The sequence below is a fragment of the Tasmannia lanceolata genome, unplaced genomic scaffold (assembly GCF_043159265.1).
Source record: "Tasmannia lanceolata isolate RefF3 unplaced genomic scaffold, GAP_Taslan_0.1 ptg000048l, whole genome shotgun sequence".
Taxonomy (NCBI): domain Eukaryota; kingdom Viridiplantae; phylum Streptophyta; class Magnoliopsida; order Canellales; family Winteraceae; genus Tasmannia; species Tasmannia lanceolata.
Genome location: NW_027518725.1, coordinates 4085945 through 4104334, shown reverse-complemented (window position 1 = coordinate 4104334; position 18390 = coordinate 4085945). Strand labels below are relative to the sequence as shown.

Below are 18390 nucleotides of genomic sequence, written 5' to 3'. Positions count from 1 at the left end.
AGTAGTGGTGTAAGTAGTCAAATTAGGAGGAGACAAGCATTGAATTTCCCGGATTTACCTAGAACTTACCTGGGAGAATAGTGTTATGTAGTGTTTGGTTGTCAGCCTCGAAGAATAGTGGCAGGGGGTGTCATTACCAATATATATAAGTGATTGTGAGCGGTCGAGCATATAAGCTTATATGCGCAGTCGAGCTTATCTGCTGTGAAACGTTGATTTCAAACAATCTCAGCCGTTCCCTGCCAAAAACGAAAAACGACGCTTCTCTCTCTCTCTCTCTCTCTCTCTCTCTCTCTCTCTCTCTCTCTCTCTCTCTCTCTCTCTCTCGACAAAAAACGAAAAACCCTACACAAAATCCGCCTCCCTCTCCTTCCACAGTCGCAACTCCTCCACCGTCGCAACTCCTCTCTTCCACCGTCGCAGACCCAGGTAAGTTTCTATGTTTTTTTTTTTTCACCAGTCAAATCTATTTTCTATTTTCTAGGGTTTTAAACCCTACACGAGCACAAAATCTCAGCCGTTCCCTGGCCGTAACTAGTCTATTTCTCCTTCTATTGACAGCCCTTCAGGGTGGTATTTGGCTTAAGCTCCAAAAGAAACCAGATAGCTCTTAAAAAGCAAAACCCATCTCTTTTTTACCAAAAAACCATGAATGGGAGGGGTGTGGTGCACGGAGGTCAGCCTCCAAGATGCCAGGTTGAGGGTTGTGAGGTGGATTTGACTGGTGCAAAGGCTTATTACTGTAGATTTCCGATTGTGAACTCCAGATTTCTGATTCTAAAATCTAGGTTTTTGGTTTATAAAATCCAGGTTTTTGTATTTTTTGAGGATTGTAAAATCCAAGATTTTGTAAATTCCAGATTGCAACTAGTCTTGTAAATTCCAGATTGCAGCCCAAAAATTTTAGGATTGTAAAAGCCTGGATTTTACAATTTCAGCTAAAAATTTTCAGCCCAAAAAATCCAGGGTTCCAGATTGCAACTAGTACTAGTAGTAAAATCCATGTTTCAGCTTCTAAAGCCTTGTTTGTCTTCTTGAATTGGAATTTGTTGTTGGTTTTTGGATTGTTGGCCTTTTGATTATGGGGTCTGGAGTTTTACTAAGTAGTTAGATGTTGGTTTTGATTTAAAATTAAAAGGCAGTTTTAGCTGAAAGGTTGATTACACACGAAAATCTCTCCCCAATGACTCTTTCTTTTTCCCTCTTTTCAAGAACTTCAAACGCTTTTTCTTTATATACACAGAACCATCTTCTTCCTCTGTTACACATCTGTTCCCACAAAATCTTGATCTTCTCTAAAAAGGAAACAGGTCTTCTTCTTTCTTTAGTATTCATTTTCATATTTTTTCTGCGATACGGGCCGTGTTGAGTTCGTAGGATGTGAAGGGGAAAAAACTTCTTGAAGTCTTGTTTTTGTTCTTTTTTTCAGTTTTATCAGTGAATTCTTTTAGTCTTTCTTTTAACTTTGCCTTTATGCAGATTGAGAAGGGATTGAAGAAGTGTACTAGAGTTAATGGATGATAGAGACTATACAGGCTTTGGGTTATCAATTGACGATATTGATGCTAATAGACTGATTATGGTTGGTGATACCTCGTCACACGCATTTGTGTTAGGAAATGATGAAAGTGAGGGAAATATATTTGTTGATGAGGAGGGAGACCCCAATGAGGAGGGAGAACCCAATGTGGAGGGAAATATATTTGTTGATGAGGAGGTAGACCCCAATGAGCAGGGAGGTGTAGAATGTGTTCATATTGATGATGATGGTGGGAGGAATCTCGGTAAGAAACCGTTTTTGGGCCAGATATTTGATAGTGAAAATGATGCATACGAGTTTTATAATTCATATGGATTGTGCACAGGTTTTGGAGTGCGAAAATCATCGAGTTATAAGTCGAAGAAAACAAACAAAGTGATATTTAAAAGATTTGTTTGTGATAGAGCGGGGTTCAAAGGAAGTAAAGGTAAAGATGTGGTGGTTGATAGAGTTGTAAAGCCACGTCGGACTGTAAGGGAAGGTTGTGAGGCGAAGATGGAAATCTCATTCAAAGATGGGAAGTGGAAAGTTAAAGATTTTGAAGATGTACATTGCCATGAGCTTACTTCTCCACCCAGAAGAAAAATGCATCGTTCGCATAACAAAGTTATCAAGAACCGCGCATACAAGAATTTGATGGATGACTTGAATAAGACTGGGATACATCCTGCTGATATTGCGAAGGCCATTAGTGTTACATCGGGTCAATCTCTAACGACAAATCAGGTGGTTTGCCATTTGAGAAAACAGAGGGTGAATAATATGGGGCAAGAAGGCGTTTGGGTAGCACAGAAATTCCAAGCGAAACAATCAGAAGACCCGAACTTTTTTTTTTAAATGGAGTTGGATATTAATGGTAACTTGCGATCAATGTTTTGGGCCGATTCACGAGCTAGAGATGCGTATCTAACCTTTAGTGATGTCATTGTGTTTGATGTCACGTATAGGACGAACAAGTTTAGGATGCCTTTTGCACCATTTACTGGTGTAAATCACCATAGGCAGAGCACCCTATTTGGATGTGCGCTACTAGCAGACGAAAAAGAAGAGACATTTACATGGCTATTTGAGCAGTGGTTGGATTGTATGTTTGGGAGACCTCCTGGTTGCATTATAACAGATATGGATGGGGCGATGCGAAATGCTATCAGAAGCGTATTCCCAAATACTCATCACAGATTTTGCTCTTGGCACATTAGTAAGTATTTGCTTGAGCATGTTCCATTAATGCGAGATTCCACTAGTGACTTTCCCAAGGATTACAAGAAATGGTTTTACACAAGACAAAAAGAAGACTGTGAGGTAGCATGGGAAAATTTGGTTCAAAAATATAATATTGAGGGAGACGGATGGTTAGCAAAAATGTGGGATGTACGAACCCACTGGTTGCCAGCATATTTTAGAGACACATTCACTGCTGGCATGACATCTAGTGCGTGCAGTGAAAGCATCAATTCTTTCTTTGATGGATATGTAAATCAGAACACAAGCTTAAAAGAATTCGTAGAACAATATGATAGGGCACTTATTGAACGTCGTAGAGCGGAGTCTCTAGAGGATTTCAAGTCTAAAACTACAAAGGCTGTATTGGTTTCAAGGAGCAAATTGGAAGAAGAAGCTAGTAAGTGTTATACGAAGACAATGTTTGATATATTTCAGGTAGAGTTTAAGGATAGTATTGATTGTTATCATGAGAAGTTGGAAAAGAATGGCGTCGTGGTAGTATACAAAGTTGGATTGAGTGTTGATGAGAAGTGGAAATGGTGCAGGGTTGTATACGATACATCTGAAGATGTAAAGGCAACATGTGAGTGTGCGATGTTCGAGACGAAAGGAATTTTATGCAAACACATACTCCACATTATGTCTAAGAAGCAATTGATGAGCATTCCAAAGCAATATATCTTAAATAGATGGACAACCGGGGCCAGATATCGAGTGGATAGTGGAGTGCTTACGAGAGAGTTGGATAGTGATGATGTATCTCCACTTCACAGATGGTGCCTAATAACAAAGTTTCAAAGAGTTGTAGATAGGCTTACAGATAATAACACTCTTTTCAAGAAGGTGAATGAAACCCTTGATGCTTGGTTGTTGGATTCTGAGCAAGAGATTAGAGAGAAGCAAGTTGATTTGGCCACTAGTGGGAGCCAAGTACAATCCAACTTTGTTAGCCAAGGAGGTGAGATTTCTATTCGCGACCCCAAACTTGTAAGAACAAAAGACCGTCCGAAGGTTGCTACACGGTTCAAATCCCCGTTAGAAACCTTCCAATCCGAACCAAAGCATCGAACATGTAAGAAATGTGGAGGAAAAGGACATTACTACACAACCTGTGGAAAAGAACGTAAAAAGAAACAGAAGGTTTGCATTTCGTATGTCAACCTCTTCAATTTCTTATTCCGACGAATTCTCTTTTTCAATATTTTATTTTTTTCCATTTGAAGTATTTGTTTTCTTGCCTGGAATTAGACAACTTCAAGAGATGGGCTAGAGGATAACGAACATGAAGAGGAGTTGGGAGAGGAACATGAAGAGTCAATGCAGGAGGATGTTGCTTCCTAATTTTTGCAAATTTGGTATGTGCTAGTTTTTTTTGGAAACATTTATGCTTACAGAGCTCCTATTTTGTTTTGGCTCCCTTCTCTACTGATATTTTTTTTTATGATATACAAAGTGCCTATTTAGTAGTTAAATTTGCATATAAAAATCCTGTAAGCATCTTTCTATTCTCTCCGTGTTTTTTTCTTCCCTTTTATCTAATTTGACTTGATTTCATGTTTCTCTGTTTTGGCACAAATGAGTATTTGCTAAGCTTTATTGCTTGATATAACCCAAGATGTATACATCTCATCTTCTTGAAATGACCATTTTGTTGGTTGTTTTCATCGAGCAGTCCGTAAGCTGTCTGCATGAAAATAACCCAATGGCTGAATTTCAAGGTTGATAAAGAAAAAGTGTAGTTAAAAGAATAGATATTCCAGTTTCTTAACTTCACCATACCTCTAGCCTAAACAGCAATGTCGCTTTCTCTGAAGAAAGAGTCTCAACCTAGTGAAACAGCCAAAACTAGATCAGTTACCTTAGATTTGATAGACATGTAGGTTGGGCATGATGGTCCATGACTACCTATTATTTTAACTAATGTACATCTTAAACAATAATCCAAAATTTCAAAGAAACAGATAGGCATTCAAAAGAAGCTAATGAGAAAGCAGAAAATTTAGGTAGGGAGGATAGATTGAGTAATAGTTGATTTTGGGACAACCTCACAACTGCTAATTAATAAAGTTTTTTCTTGTCATTGATTGAAAAAAGGAAAAATGAAGGTCAATCTGGAAGAAGTGGTGAATTACTTCCCTTGAAATTAGCAGAATAATTTGGTTCCTGACTCAGCTAAAACTGAGCCAGTTGGCTAGCTTGAACTAGAGTTTATACAGTGGCAATCACAACTATTTATTAGTTTCTACTATTGGATTAATGTGTCTGCCACGACGAGAGCATGGGCCATCATCTTGGTGTTACAAGCGTTTCACTTATCAGTTAAATATTCTAACTATTTCTCTTTCTTTTCAGGTTCTAAACTGAAGATGTGATCAAGGTTCTGTTCAATGTGACCAACGGTGGCCAAGAGCCCTCATTATTTCATTCAGGAAAACATATATCGCCATTAACAGGGCAAACATTGGATGATAGGCTGCTTGTATGCTGTTTCTAAGGTGGCCAAGAGCCCTCATTATGATTTAGATAATATTTTGTAAAACCATGGTTTGGTGTAACTTTCTTTAAAAAAACTGCTCGTATGATGTTTGTATGCTGGATGACGCTTTCTGAGAGAGATGGAAATATTTTGGGTACAATGACAGTGCATGTTTGAATAGAATGGTTGCTCTGTGATTGAGTACATTTTTTTAGAGATACAACAGTTGCTCTGTAAAAAATAGTGCAAGTTCATGTTTTACGGGTGTCCTAACTCATCATCTTTCCAGCTGTAGGACACTTGTGGTGTCAAAGTCACAAGGGAACTGTTCTTCCTAGTACAAGATATTCTTAAAGAAAATTTGGCATATATGCGATTCTTTCTTATTGGTCAGATCGAACTTTCGGTGGTAAGCTGCAAGTGATGATGTTGAAGGAGTTCTATTTTACAAGCTAGAGGGAAATTTTACTTTGGCTCCGCTTCTTTTACACCCTTTTTTTTTTAAATATATGGTGAATTATATTAAGAAAGGAGGCACATGACTGACATAATCAAGGCAAAAGAAATGGCATCAAGCTTAATTAAAAAAAAAAAAACAGAAACATCATAAAGAAAACCCCTTCTATTTAGAAGGGGATAAAGTCAAGGATCTCTATGTCACAGGAGACACTCCCTCCTATCAGCTTCTCCATCAAGCATCAAAATGGGTTTAAAATTTTACACCCATTTTAGGTAGAAACAGACTAAGCCTTTGTGAAATACAATGGAGGATGATCTTGTCATCTCATAATGATAGATCTGATGGTCAAGAGAAGTGGGACTTGCAATTGATTCTCAAAATATAAAGGTCTTGTTCGTTTAAGATTATGGCAACGGATTGTGAGTCCAAAATGTAGAAAATCAAGGGATCAAAGACGCACAACTTTGATACCCTTGTTTTAACACAAAGAACCAAAGCACCAAAAATTAAGGATGGGTTGACAGGATATTGATTAAGTATACAGGATATTGATTAAGTATACAATGATTTTTAGTTGATTTGAAGGACATTGATTAAGTATACTAGGTGCGAAACCTTGATTCGTAATGCAATAGAAAAAAAAAGGTCCCAATTTACTAGCTTTTTTTCGGAGAAAAATAAATTCACACCCCTGTATGGCAAACTGTGATTGGTGGGCTGAGTTTAACGATTTTTATGCAAACCCAATCTATATAAATAAACACCAAACCCAATCTGTATAACCAATTCATGAAAAAATAAGTCACGAAAGATAAGTTTAGGCTACATCTAATTGATAAGTTCAAGCGACATCAAGTAGAAATTTCAACTAAAGTAACTTAATTAGACTAAGATTCAAACCATCCTACATTCAAAAAAGGGCAAATAAACAACACTGCCCTACATCACTTAGTGACAATTACACACACACACAAAAAAAACAATATAAACAACCCCACAACGCCAACTTTAATCCATCGTTGTTTGTTCTCGAATACTTTGAAGCGTTTGCCTGCATGCACCTTCAATTTCGCTAACAAAATTATCAACTTGCCCATGTCATTCTTCAATTCGCCCATTTCATTCTTGTTGTTTGTTCTCGAATACTTTGAAGCGTTTGCCTGCATGCACCTTCAATTTCGCTAACAAAATTATCAACTTGCCCATGTCATTCTTCAATTCGCCCATTTCATTCTTCACTTCGCCCAAGTCATTCTTCAATTTGCCAATCAAATTTATCAATTCGCCCATGTCATTCTTCAATTCAGCGTTTGCCTGCATGCACCTTTTGTGGGAACAGATGTGTAACAGAGGAAGAAGATGGTTCTGTGTATATAAAGAAAACGCGTTTGAAGTTCTTGAAAAGAGGGAAAAAGAAAGAGTCATTGGGGAGAGATTTTCGTGTGTAATCAACATTTCAGCTAAACCTGCCTTTTAATTTTAAATCAAAACCAACATCTAACTACTTAGTAAAACTCCAGACCCCATAATCAAAAGGCCAACAATCTAAAAACCAACAACAAATTCCAATTCAAGAAGACAAACAAGGCTTTAGAAGCTGAAACATGGATTTTACTACTAGTACTAGTTGCAATCTGGAACCCTGGATTTTTTGGGCTGAAAATTTTTAGCTGAAATTGTAAAATCCAGGCTTTTACAATCCTAAAATTTTTGGGCTGCAATCTGGAATTTACAAGACTAGTTGCAATCTGGAATTTACAAAATCTTGGATTTTACAATCCTCAAAAAATACAAAAACCTGGATTTTATAAACCAAAAACCTAGATTTTAGAATCAGAAATCTGGAGTTCACAATCGGAAATCTACAGTAATAAGCCTTTGCACCAGTCAAATCCACCTCACAACCCTCAACCTGGCATCTTGGAGGCTGACCTCCGTGCACCACACCCCTCCCATTCATGGTTTTTTGGTAAAAAAGAGAGGGTTTTGCTTTTTAAGAGCTATCTGGTTTCTTTTGGAGCTTAAGCCAAATACCACCCTGAAGGGCTGTCAATAGAAGGAGAAATAGACTAGTTACGGCCAGGGCTGATGAGATTTTGTGCTCGTGTAGGGTTTAAAACCCTAGAAAATAGAAAATAGATTTGACTGGTGAAAAAAAAAAAAAAACATAGAAACTTACCTGGGTCTGCGACGGTGGAAGAGAGGAGTTGCGACGGTGGAGGAGTTGCGACTGTGGAAGGAGAGGGAGGCGGATTTTGTGTAGGGTTTTTCGTTTTTTGTCGAGAGAGAGAGAGAGAGAAGCGTCGTTTTTCGTTTTTGGCAGGGAACGGCTGAGATTGTTTGAAATCAACGTTTCACAGCAGATAAGCTCGACTGCGCATATAAGCTTATATGCTCGACCGCTCACAATCACTTATATATATATATATATATATATATATATATATATATATATATATATATATATATATATATATAGAGAGAGAGAGAGAGAGAGAGAGAGAGAGAGAGAGCACTTTCTCAATAAATTCAAGCAAAAATCCATCTTTTTTGTGGATTTTGGATTGAATTTTAGAGGGAGGAGGTAAGGGTGACACGTCACCAGACAAGCAATGATTAACTAGGAGACATCCTGAAGAGTCTCCATGGGTTTCAATGCTATATTGGCAACCTAAACGAGGGATTTTGGTGACTTTGCACCCAAATGCCACATCCAACAATTTCATTTCCCGTTGTAGAAAATAGGTAATTGAATGTTTGATGCTTAAGTGTTGCCTCTCTGGCGATTTTCTGTGCAAGCAGAGAAGGGCCACCATCAATTTCCCTGTCTCGCATCCCCCTATAGGAGAAAGGCCCTTGTTTTCTCTCTGCTAACATCTGAGACTTCAAAATCTCCCTTCCCTTCTCAGGGGAAGGGTTTATTTAGATTTTAGATGCCCAATAGTGTATGCAACTTAGTGGTGAATCCAACAAGGGAAGGGTTTATTTAGATTTTAGACGCCCAATAGTGTATGCAACTTGGTAGTGAATCCTAACTCCCAAAAATTGGCTATTTCCTTTCCTTGCTAAGCCTTTTGACTAGTTTTTGGGGTTGTATATCTAGTTTCGACATGCGAAGTGATTTAGTACTTATACATACACACATATGCGGGATGTATAAGAGAGAAAAGCATATGAAAAGAAGCTTTAGAGAGTGAAAACAATTACAAGAAATTCCCCTCGAAATGAAGATACAGAATGCACTTCGTAACAAAATTTGTGTTCCAACATACAAAGGAGGGCTAGAAGTTTACAAGGCTGCTGACAAGAAAGAAACGAAGGAATATTATCTCATGGTGGGAAGGATGTATAAGAGCCACTTGATTTACAAACTGCAGACATTGTGCTTCAAACCCTCTTTCTATCTCACTGTCATCAAGTTGAAACCTACACACAGTTGAGTTTCTCAACCAAAACAATCCCCTAACTGTCAAAACCTATCTGCTTACTAGGGAAAAAGGAAGTGAGAGGGAGTGAGTTTTACTATAAACACAATCGGGTTCTCTGCGCCTCTCTCTCTTCGCCGCCAATCTGTGACTGCAGGACATCTCTTTCCACTACACATCTTTTGTAGGGAACAAACCCCTTTGCACAACTCTCAGCTTGTCGAGAAGAGAAGGCCGAATTCTCACTTGCTTTCAAGCAGAAAAAAGCCACTGGTTCATTCATTTTATCAGAAGGTTCTCCCTTTCGAGAGTCAACAACATTGCTGTTCTTCTCCACTACTCCCACCTCACTGATTGAGCCAGTGTTAGAGATAGTCCAAGAGACACCCCTATGCTCCTCAGAGGCTTTCATTTGAGAATCAGAGGACGTTTCTCTTGAATTCATGTTGTGTGAAGGAATGAGGGGAAATGGTAAACCTCTGTACAATGCCCACCAAGGCAAATGAGTGTTAGTTTCTGCTGAATTTGAATCTTCTTTCTGGAATGGCGTGCAGTAGAATAAGGGGGTTACCCCACAAGGCCATGAACTCTGAGCACTTTTGCATGGATGCACGGAACAATCTCTCTGCAACGAGTCTCTTGTTGATGTTTGTTCTGCCTTCTGCATGTCTGTGTCTAAGATTTCTTGGTGGTGTTCTATGTCAATGATGGGCCTGTGACATTGTGGAATGTTCCCGGCCACAGACAAAGAAGGTCTGTGAGAATCAGTGACTAGGACAGTTCTTCCAAAGAGCTTAAGAGTGGTTATGGATACTACTGAAGAAGCTTCTTTGATAGAGTCATCATCTTTATAATCCCTCTCCAATTTCTGAAATTATACATCAACCAAATCAGCATGAGAAACGAAGCCTGGTCAAAAAGAGTTTTAAGTGAACGGTAAGGCCCTGTTCGTATAAGATTATGGCAACCGATTGTGAGTGCCAAACCAATTATTGGACTCAAAATTAAGTTTAATTTTGAGTCCAATAATCTGTTTGGCACTCACAATCGGTTGTCACGACTTAAACGAACAGGGGCTAAGATGAAGGATGTTCTCATTTAATATGGAAGTAGTAGTACCATGGGAGATTTGCCTTGCCAGCTAGTATCAGAATCTGTTTGGACTGGTGATGGGGACCTGTTGTCTTCTTCAGATGAAGAAGGGGAGGATGGGTACCTGTCCTCTTGTTCTGCAAGTATCAAACCTAGTGGGTTTGATCCAGCAGCAGATGAAACCGGTGATGGGCAACCTTTTGGGGGATTCAAAAAGGTTGATCCCATTGTATCCAATCCAACTGCGGATAAAACCGATGTTAGCGACCCATTCTCCTGTTCAGAGACTAATGGAATTGGAGATGATTCGGATGAAGACCTTTCCAATTGCTCGGGAGCTGAGACTCCTTTCCTAAATGAATGGACCATTTTACGAGGATATGGATGCATAGGTTTTCTTTTTGGACGGGGAGGAGGAATTTCGATCGACTCCACGGAGTCTAAATTGGTACCTGCCGACTCCCGAACAACCTACAGCACAAAGATGACAAAATAGTGAGAAGGGAATACAATATTGCAAACAAGTAGTAGTAAAACCACATTAGATCTTTTACGGCTCATTTCCATCGACTTTTGACTTAATATAAAGATCAAGACATACCACAATGCATTTATTATGGGAGAAAATATGTAAGGGAAGAAGAGCAATGAACCTTGGAGAAGAATTTCTGAGCATGGCTTCGAATCTGAACAGCGGTCTTGGTGCCTATGTGTTCTACAAAAATTGTGTTTGAGTTATTTCAAGAGATGCAAAGAAAATACTATAGCAGGGCATCCATTATAAGGGAGACCAAAATTTCAAGTAAGCTACCTTCTATTCGACGCCAGGCACGACCGTACAGTTTCAGAGCTTCCAGAAACTTCTTATGCTCTTCCTCTGTCCACCTTTCTCGCTGTTTTGTAATTGTGTAAGGTTTTCTAGCCTATTCATATGGAAGAAATGGAAAATAAAAAGTTAATGGAAAGAGAATAGAAAGAAGGGTTCCATTTCAAAAAAAAAAAATAGAAAGAAGGGTTAAGTTGAATAACACCTAAAACCACTAGTCTTAAGCTATTGAAAGAATGAAACCTTTAGTGCATTTTCATCTCCTGAGGAATACAGCTCCTTCAGTGAAAACCCATTTGGCGATGGTTTGTTGGCATCCAAACATACACGATTGCTGGGAATAAGGACAGAATTTGAACCCATGCCTCCAGTCTTTTCCTATATTCAAACCAACCCCTTAACTTTATGAGAAAACATTATCAGTCATAGCAAATTAAGTTAAAAAAAAAAATCTCCACAGGCAATTAGAACAACAAAATCCTACTTCGACTTCTTCTATTTATTGTTTAATATCTGATGCAGTATACAAATAACTAAGCAGGAGTGAAAAATAATTAATACGACTAAATGGTTAAGGCTAAAAAATATATGTTCTTGTTCAAGTTCATTCAATTCTAACACTAATCCTCCCATCACTTTCTAACGGTTCCTAACTTTGCAGACTAAGAAACAAGGAATCACCAGGAGCAACATGTGCTGAATTTTAACCACCCGCTGTACATAAATCAGAGGGCCCTGGATTCATCTATGTTGTTCTGGTTTCAAAGTTATGGCATAAAATGATCACAACTTAACATATATACAAATCGGTTGGAGGGCATGACCCCTCCCCGTGGAGATTCGAGCCCATTATTGAGGAGATCTTTGATCGAGTGTCGTCTTTTGATGTTTCTTTTCACTATGTTAGAAGGTCAGCAAACAGTGAGGCGGATAGCCTCACTAGAGCAGGATTCTTAAGAGATAGGCTGGATGTCTTTGATTTACATGCTTCTTGAAGTTGTGTTTGTGTTTTTTTAAAGTAGATTCCCTTATTTTCAGCTTGTATTTCGTTACTCTGTCCATCTCAGTCGGGTAAGTCTGCTTCTGTTTTTCTTCTTTAATAAAATATCCACCATTCAAAATAAAAATAATCGGGCATGTAAAGGAAATATTGAACTTTTAACACCCAACATTTACTACTATTACGATACACTAAAACAACCAAAAGAAGAGTTAAGGGCAGTTAAAGGCGTACCTGAACAGCCATTGCCACAGAACCCCTGAATGCTGCTAGTGAATAAATTCTCCTGCAAGCTCCAGGGAACTAAAACTTCCGCACGCAAGCTCGCTTCTTCTCCTCCTTCCGAACTAGAACCTTATTAAGTTCTTTTTTTATACACCATTTATCTCTGTGGCTAGAAGTCCACCAAATTTCTATACCTCCTACGTCTGTCTATCCTCTCGTACACTTCGACAGAGCCAGGATACACATTGCAATTCCCTCTCTTTAGATTAATAATTTAATCTCAACTTAGAAATTGGATCACTTTTGAACGATTTTCTCCATATAACCTTCTATCAAGAAAGAGAATTCCTTCCTAGAGCAAGTGTTTTTGGCAACTGAAGCGACAGAAAAGCCGACAGATCTGTCACAAGGCGAATCCAATTCGTTATTTATGTAAATTCGCATAAAGATCAGCGATGCAATGAGATCGAAAGTAAGTATCAATTAATTCCTTCCTTCTATTAACCTTCCTTCAATTAAAAAATCCAAAAAAAGAAAAAGAAAGACGAAATGACCGATAACCAACAATAGCCAAATCGCCTTTTTGCTTCCTTCCACCCAGAAAAAAACTCGAATTCAACAGAATTTCTTTCTTCTGACAAGATCTAATCCCTAATTTTTTCCAATAACATCAAACAAAACAAGGAAAAAACTCGAATTCAGCAGATTTCCTTTCTTCTAATCCCTAATTACTTCCAATTAAAGCAAACAAAACAAGGAAAAAACTCGAATTCAACAGACTTTCTTTCTTCCAATCCCTAATTTCTTCCAATAACATTAAACAACACAACCAATTATTTAATTCATTTTCACAGGAAAAAAGAACAAAAAAAAAAAATGACCTAAAGAACACTGCTTAGGGTTCTAACAGAGTGGAACACTAGATCGCCAGAATTCCGTGAAAAAGTCAATTCGAAACAGATAAAATACAAATCATAAAAAAAAAAAGATAGATATGATCTAAATAACACCGCTTATGATTCTAAATATAGTGGAAGAAAAAAAACAGTAGAAAAAAGAGATGAAAGATCTCAGAAAACGGGATGAGAATACCTCTTCGCCGGAAAATATTGCCGGAAAACGGAATCACACGTCTGATTTGTTTTCTCTCTTTGACAAAAGCAGAAAAGAAAGAGAAAAAAGAAAAACAGAAAAGGTCGTTAGATTTTCGGCAGAGACTTTCTCTTTCAGACACGAGAGAGAGAGAGAGAGAGAGAGAGAGTTATGAATCTTAGCTTTTGCAAAAAAGACGAAAGCCTATGACGCCACGTCAGCATTGTACCGGAAAATTCGGGAAATCCATATAATCTTGTGGCTGAGAATGTCCGATAGACATTGACACGTGGCGCGTCTTGTCTTATCTCTGCGCTTTTCAATTTCGGCTTCTTAATTTGTGGGGCCTGCCGCCTGCGTAGAACGGATAATAAATAAATAAATAAATAAGAAAGGACACTGATATCTGCACTACCATGTTTTGATAATTGCAGTAACCCACCTTGTCTTTTTTCCTTTTTATTTAATACTGAGAACCTTTTGAGGAGAATTTATATGATGGGTGGCCGTGAAAACTCGTGAAGTCTTCTATAAATAATTTTTGGAAATCTCCATATTCAGATCAGTTCAGATCGGAGGGTTAGGATCATCCTATGGAAATGAGTTTTGAAGCACAACCTATTTACGTTGTGCCCAAACAGATGAACGGTTTGGATCATCAAAAAAAGTGGGCCGGGTACTACTTTCTTAGACTTCACGTGTTTTCACGGCCACCCATCATATAAATTCTCCCTTTTGATAATTGTGATAACTCTTGACAGATGGTTAAATAGTAAAAGACAAGATGAGTTCGTGCAATTATCAAAAAGTGGTAGTTTCGCCAAAAGAAATTTCAAAAAGCGGAAAGACAAGAAGACCCATCTCTTTTCCGGATTTTATTTTTTTTTTTAAATATTTTCTATTGAATAGAAAAAACATTAAAATATGTGGATCCTCTAAAATAACGACAAAAACTCTCACCCAAGAGGTTGTGGATTAAAAGCGATAGACTTTATGCACTTTTTTGCCACCTCATAAGCACTTTGCCGACAAACTGCCACGTGTACTTTAGCGGCTTTATTTTTTGGGGGCGGGGGATGGGGTGGAAATACTAAAAATAGGGGTAGGGAAATAGAGTGGATATGGATGATTCTTCACCAATCAGTCAATCACCACAAAGTGTAGGTATTTTTGCGCATTAAAAAAAAAAGAAAAAATCTGGACCACCAGTTTCAGTTTTTCAGGTGGATTTAGGCCAGATTTAATGTGGTTTTCAGGTACGTGACAACTGTCGTTCAAATGCTCCATTTTTTTTTCTTTTTCTTTTTTTTCCATGAAAGGAAAGTTGTCTGTGACTCATCAATGACCATTTTCTAGATTTAGGGCGCCCCTGACGGCTGTCTAACGTTAAACGTTAGGATATGTCACTTTCCCACCATTTGACCGGTCTCTCTCTCTCCACACACACAACAGGAACAGTTGGTGGGCCCAACATAAACCGTTGGTGGAATAGTGGGCCCATCTTTAAACAACGTAGGCCCTGCACATACCACTATAGGATAATCCAAACCATCCATTTGATGGGCCATAAACATAAATAGGTTGCGTCCCAAAATATCATTTCCATAGGTTGATCCTAGCCCTCCGATCTAAATAGAAACTACATCTTATGCAACCTCTATAGATTGTAGGGTTGTGATCATCCTATGGAAATGATTCTTGGGGCACAACCTATTTACATTGTGGCCCATCAAATGAATAGTTTGGATCATTCTATGGAGTTGGTCGTAAAGTAACATTAAGGCCTGTCCACAACATAGGATGATCCAAGCCATCCATGGTTTGGATAATCCTAAGGAGTTGGTCGTACACTAACATTAAGGCTCAATCGTAGGCCACACCAATATTTTTCAAATTGAAGCGTACCGTCCACAACATAGGATGATCCAAGCTGTCTATGGTTTGGATCATCCTATGGTGTAGTTCGTACCAATTTAGGGCCCACCCATATTTCTGAAAATGAAGTGTACCGTCCAGACCATAGGATGATCCGAGCCATCCATTTGATGGGCCACAATGTAAATAGGTTGTGCCCCAAAAATCATTTCCGTAGGATGATCAAAACCTTACAATCTATAGAGGTTGCATAAGATGTAGTTTCTATTTAGATCGGAGGGCTAGGATCCGCCTATGGAAAAATATTTTGGGACGCAACCTATTTACGTTAATGGCCCATCAAATGGACGGTTTGGATTATCCTATGGTGTGGTATGGGCGGGGCTTACGTTGTTCAAAGATGGGCCCACCATTCCACCGGTTTCTGTTGGGCCCACCAACTGTTCCTTTTGTGTGTGTGGAGAGAGAGAGAGACCGGTCAAATGGTGGGAATACGTTAGCCAGCCGTCCGCGGGGGGGGGGATATCAGCGCCCGAGATTTATTATGGAGGAAAAGAGAGAATCAAATGAAGAAAACGTGATTTAATTTAATATAAATTGGCCGGATTTGCTAAGTTCACTCTCGCATAGGAATTTTCTAAGGTCACTTTTGCATATCAGTCCTATTCTCACTCTCTAAACGTACGGCTGGCAATTAAACCCGTGAAAACGGGGATCCCACCCAACCCACCCCGCTGGGGGGTGGGGATTCCAGATTTAAGCCGAGACGGGGATGACTTTGGCCCACCCTAAAAATCCCTGTCTATGAAATTACATAAATATCCATATATATCTTTAATATTACTAAAATACCTTCTTAAAGTGTTATATTTTAGTTCGGAATTTTGTATTGTTATTTAATAATTATTTGATTAGATTAAAAAAGGTAGAAATTGTTATTATAGCAGGGCGGGGAATTTTCCTTGAGGTGGGGACTGGGTGGAGAATGCAACATCCGGCCCCTTCCTACCCTGTTACCCCCCCTAGTATGCGTCATGGTTTAAAATTTCGACCGAAATTTCGAATTTCGGTGGAGACCGACATCGAAATTGACCAAAACTGAAACGACCATTTATTTTTGCCAAATTTTGGTTTTTCCGAAATTTGACCCAAAAAAACTGTTTTTTTAATATTAATTTAATATTTTACCAAAATTTAATATTAAATAAAATATTCATTTCGTGTTTTGTACTTGAAATTTCAAGTTCCGAAACCGAAATTTTAAGCCTTGATGCGTATGTAAAATAGGGAAAATTGTGTCTTTGAGAAAAAAATCAATAAAACTTCAGTGGGATTTGCTAGGCAATTTTGGGGAAAATCATTCCGCGGTGGGAATTTTTGTGAAAATTAAGTCATTTCATGGCTGACTTTTTTTTTTTTTTTTTTTTGGGATAGGTAAGCTGGGGTTAGGCAAGACCCTACCAAATTTTTTTGATAGGTAAGCTGGGGATGGCTGACATTTGCACAAGAGAACAGCGACACAAGCTCACTTTTCAGTAGATACACTTTTCAGGAGATTTTGTCTTATTCATTTAAGTCATCTTACGTGGCTGTTCTCTCGTGCAGTCAGCCGTGAAATGGCTTTATCCAAAATTGCCTCGCAAATCCCTAATTTAGTTTACCAAATGTTGAAAATTCATTTCTATGGAAAAAATTTCCAATAAAAAAGACTCCATACTCCAAACCATTCATCTGAGAAGCTTGTTTTGTTTTCTAAAGTGAACTCTGTAAATCCACATGTTTAGCATTAAAAGTGCAGTGGGACCTACTAAGCACTAGTGGGTAGTTAAAAGCTCAGTGGGATCCACGTAATTGGATGATCTAAACCATTCATTTGTTACCTTCAACTGTATCATCCCCAAAATCTTCTCCATTGGACGATCTTAACCCTCCACCATCGGATTTGTGATGTTTTCTATCCCGTGCCCTCCCTTTTACATTAAGTATATCGGAGGGATAGTATTATCCTTTGGAGAAGATTTGTAGGGCACAGTCTACACATGGCTGAGACAAACAAATGAATGGTTTTGATTATCCAGATATGTGGGCTCCACGTGTACGTACATACACCATCCTATAAAGGGAAGTGATATATTCACCCCCTTTTCTTCCCAGCCCAGCCCACTATAGTAGCATTTATGGTTACACTTTTACTCTAAAGGGGTAGCCCAGGGAAGAAAAGGGGGCAAATATATCACTTACCTGTTGTTTTGGTAGGTAAGCTGGGATCGAACCAACGACGAGCAACATAGACTCGGAGAGTGGCGGTGTCATTACCAATCCAGGGAGAAAGAAAAAGCACTATTCCCAGGACTTTTCAAGCAAAATTCTACTTTTTTGTGAAATTTAGTTTGAAAGTTATAAGGAAGGAACATGAGTGCCACCTCAGTTGACCCACACCCAGAGGCGGAGGCACATATAGCATGAGGGGGCCATGGCCCCTCCAAAAGATTTGCAAAATCTCTTCTATTGTGCATTGCTTTATATGCATGCTTATCCAGTTTAGCTTTATATCCAGTCAAGTGTAGATTAGTCCGGCTCCCCGTGGGTAAATTCCTGGCTCCGCCCCTGGCCACACCAATATTACATAAAAAAATACAATGGTTATGTCATTAAAAAACAGAAAAATGAAAAAGGAGATCGAATGGAACCTAAGCAGACATGAGTAATTTGCTCAGGAGATCTTCAGGGAGATCAATGCAATGCAGACAACCAAACGAGTAATGACATGCCAAATCCAAACAAAATCCCGACTGCTGCCGGAATTTTGTGTGGCAAAACACAACACAAAGATTGAGAAACAAAGCCTCAACCATTGAGCTACGGCCCAACACTCGCGGATGTCAAGCTTAGAGAACAAAACCCCGACAAATTGAGCTAAGGCTAAAATTCCTATAATAAAATATCAATATAAGGTGGACCGCATTTTATAGCCAATCATTGGGCGTCTATTTTTTTTTTTGTAGTCTGACCGTATCTCGTTCCCTCTGGCTACAACGGCTAGTAACCGTTCCTGGCGGGTTGGATAACAAAAGCAGTTCCTCGTTCCACGTGTCAAACAGCCAGAACTCCACGTGGCACTCGACTCTCCTCCTTTTTAACTCACTAAAACAAAA

The 18390-nt window shown here is 38.7% G+C and overlaps 2 protein-coding genes and 1 long non-coding RNA gene across 3 annotated transcripts; 1 reads left to right on the top strand and 2 right to left on the bottom strand.

Annotated features, from left to right (window-relative positions):
- The first annotated feature begins 440 nt into the window (after window positions 1-440).
- Window positions 441-5444, top strand: LOC143864149 (protein FAR1-RELATED SEQUENCE 5-like). Its single transcript, XM_077375006.1, has 3 exons — window positions 441-3904; window positions 4013-4119; window positions 5117-5444. The coding sequence occupies exons 1-2, from the start codon at window positions 2378-2380 to the stop codon at window positions 4103-4105; spliced, it is 1620 nt and encodes a 539-aa protein (XP_077231121.1). The 5' UTR covers window positions 441-2377; the 3' UTR covers window positions 4106-4119; window positions 5117-5444.
- Window positions 5445-6459: 1015 nt separating this feature from the next.
- LOC143864269 (uncharacterized) lies at window positions 6460-8094 on the bottom strand. The gene is made up of 2 exons (XR_013241125.1): window positions 7880-8094; window positions 6460-7065 (listed from the first exon to the last, which is right to left on the bottom strand). It is a non-coding gene; the product is annotated as an uncharacterized LOC143864269 (long non-coding RNA).
- Window positions 8095-8872: 778 nt separating this feature from the next.
- LOC143864217 (uncharacterized) lies at window positions 8873-13511 on the bottom strand. The gene is made up of 7 exons (XM_077375108.1): window positions 13361-13511; window positions 12278-12668; window positions 11287-11421; window positions 11029-11140; window positions 10871-10932; window positions 10245-10688; window positions 8873-9993 (listed from the first exon to the last, which is right to left on the bottom strand). The coding sequence occupies exons 2-7, from the start codon at window positions 12287-12289 to the stop codon at window positions 9223-9225; spliced, it is 1536 nt and encodes a 511-aa protein (XP_077231223.1). The 5' UTR covers window positions 12290-12668; window positions 13361-13511; the 3' UTR covers window positions 8873-9222.
- Between the last annotated feature and the right edge of the window lie 4879 nt (window positions 13512-18390).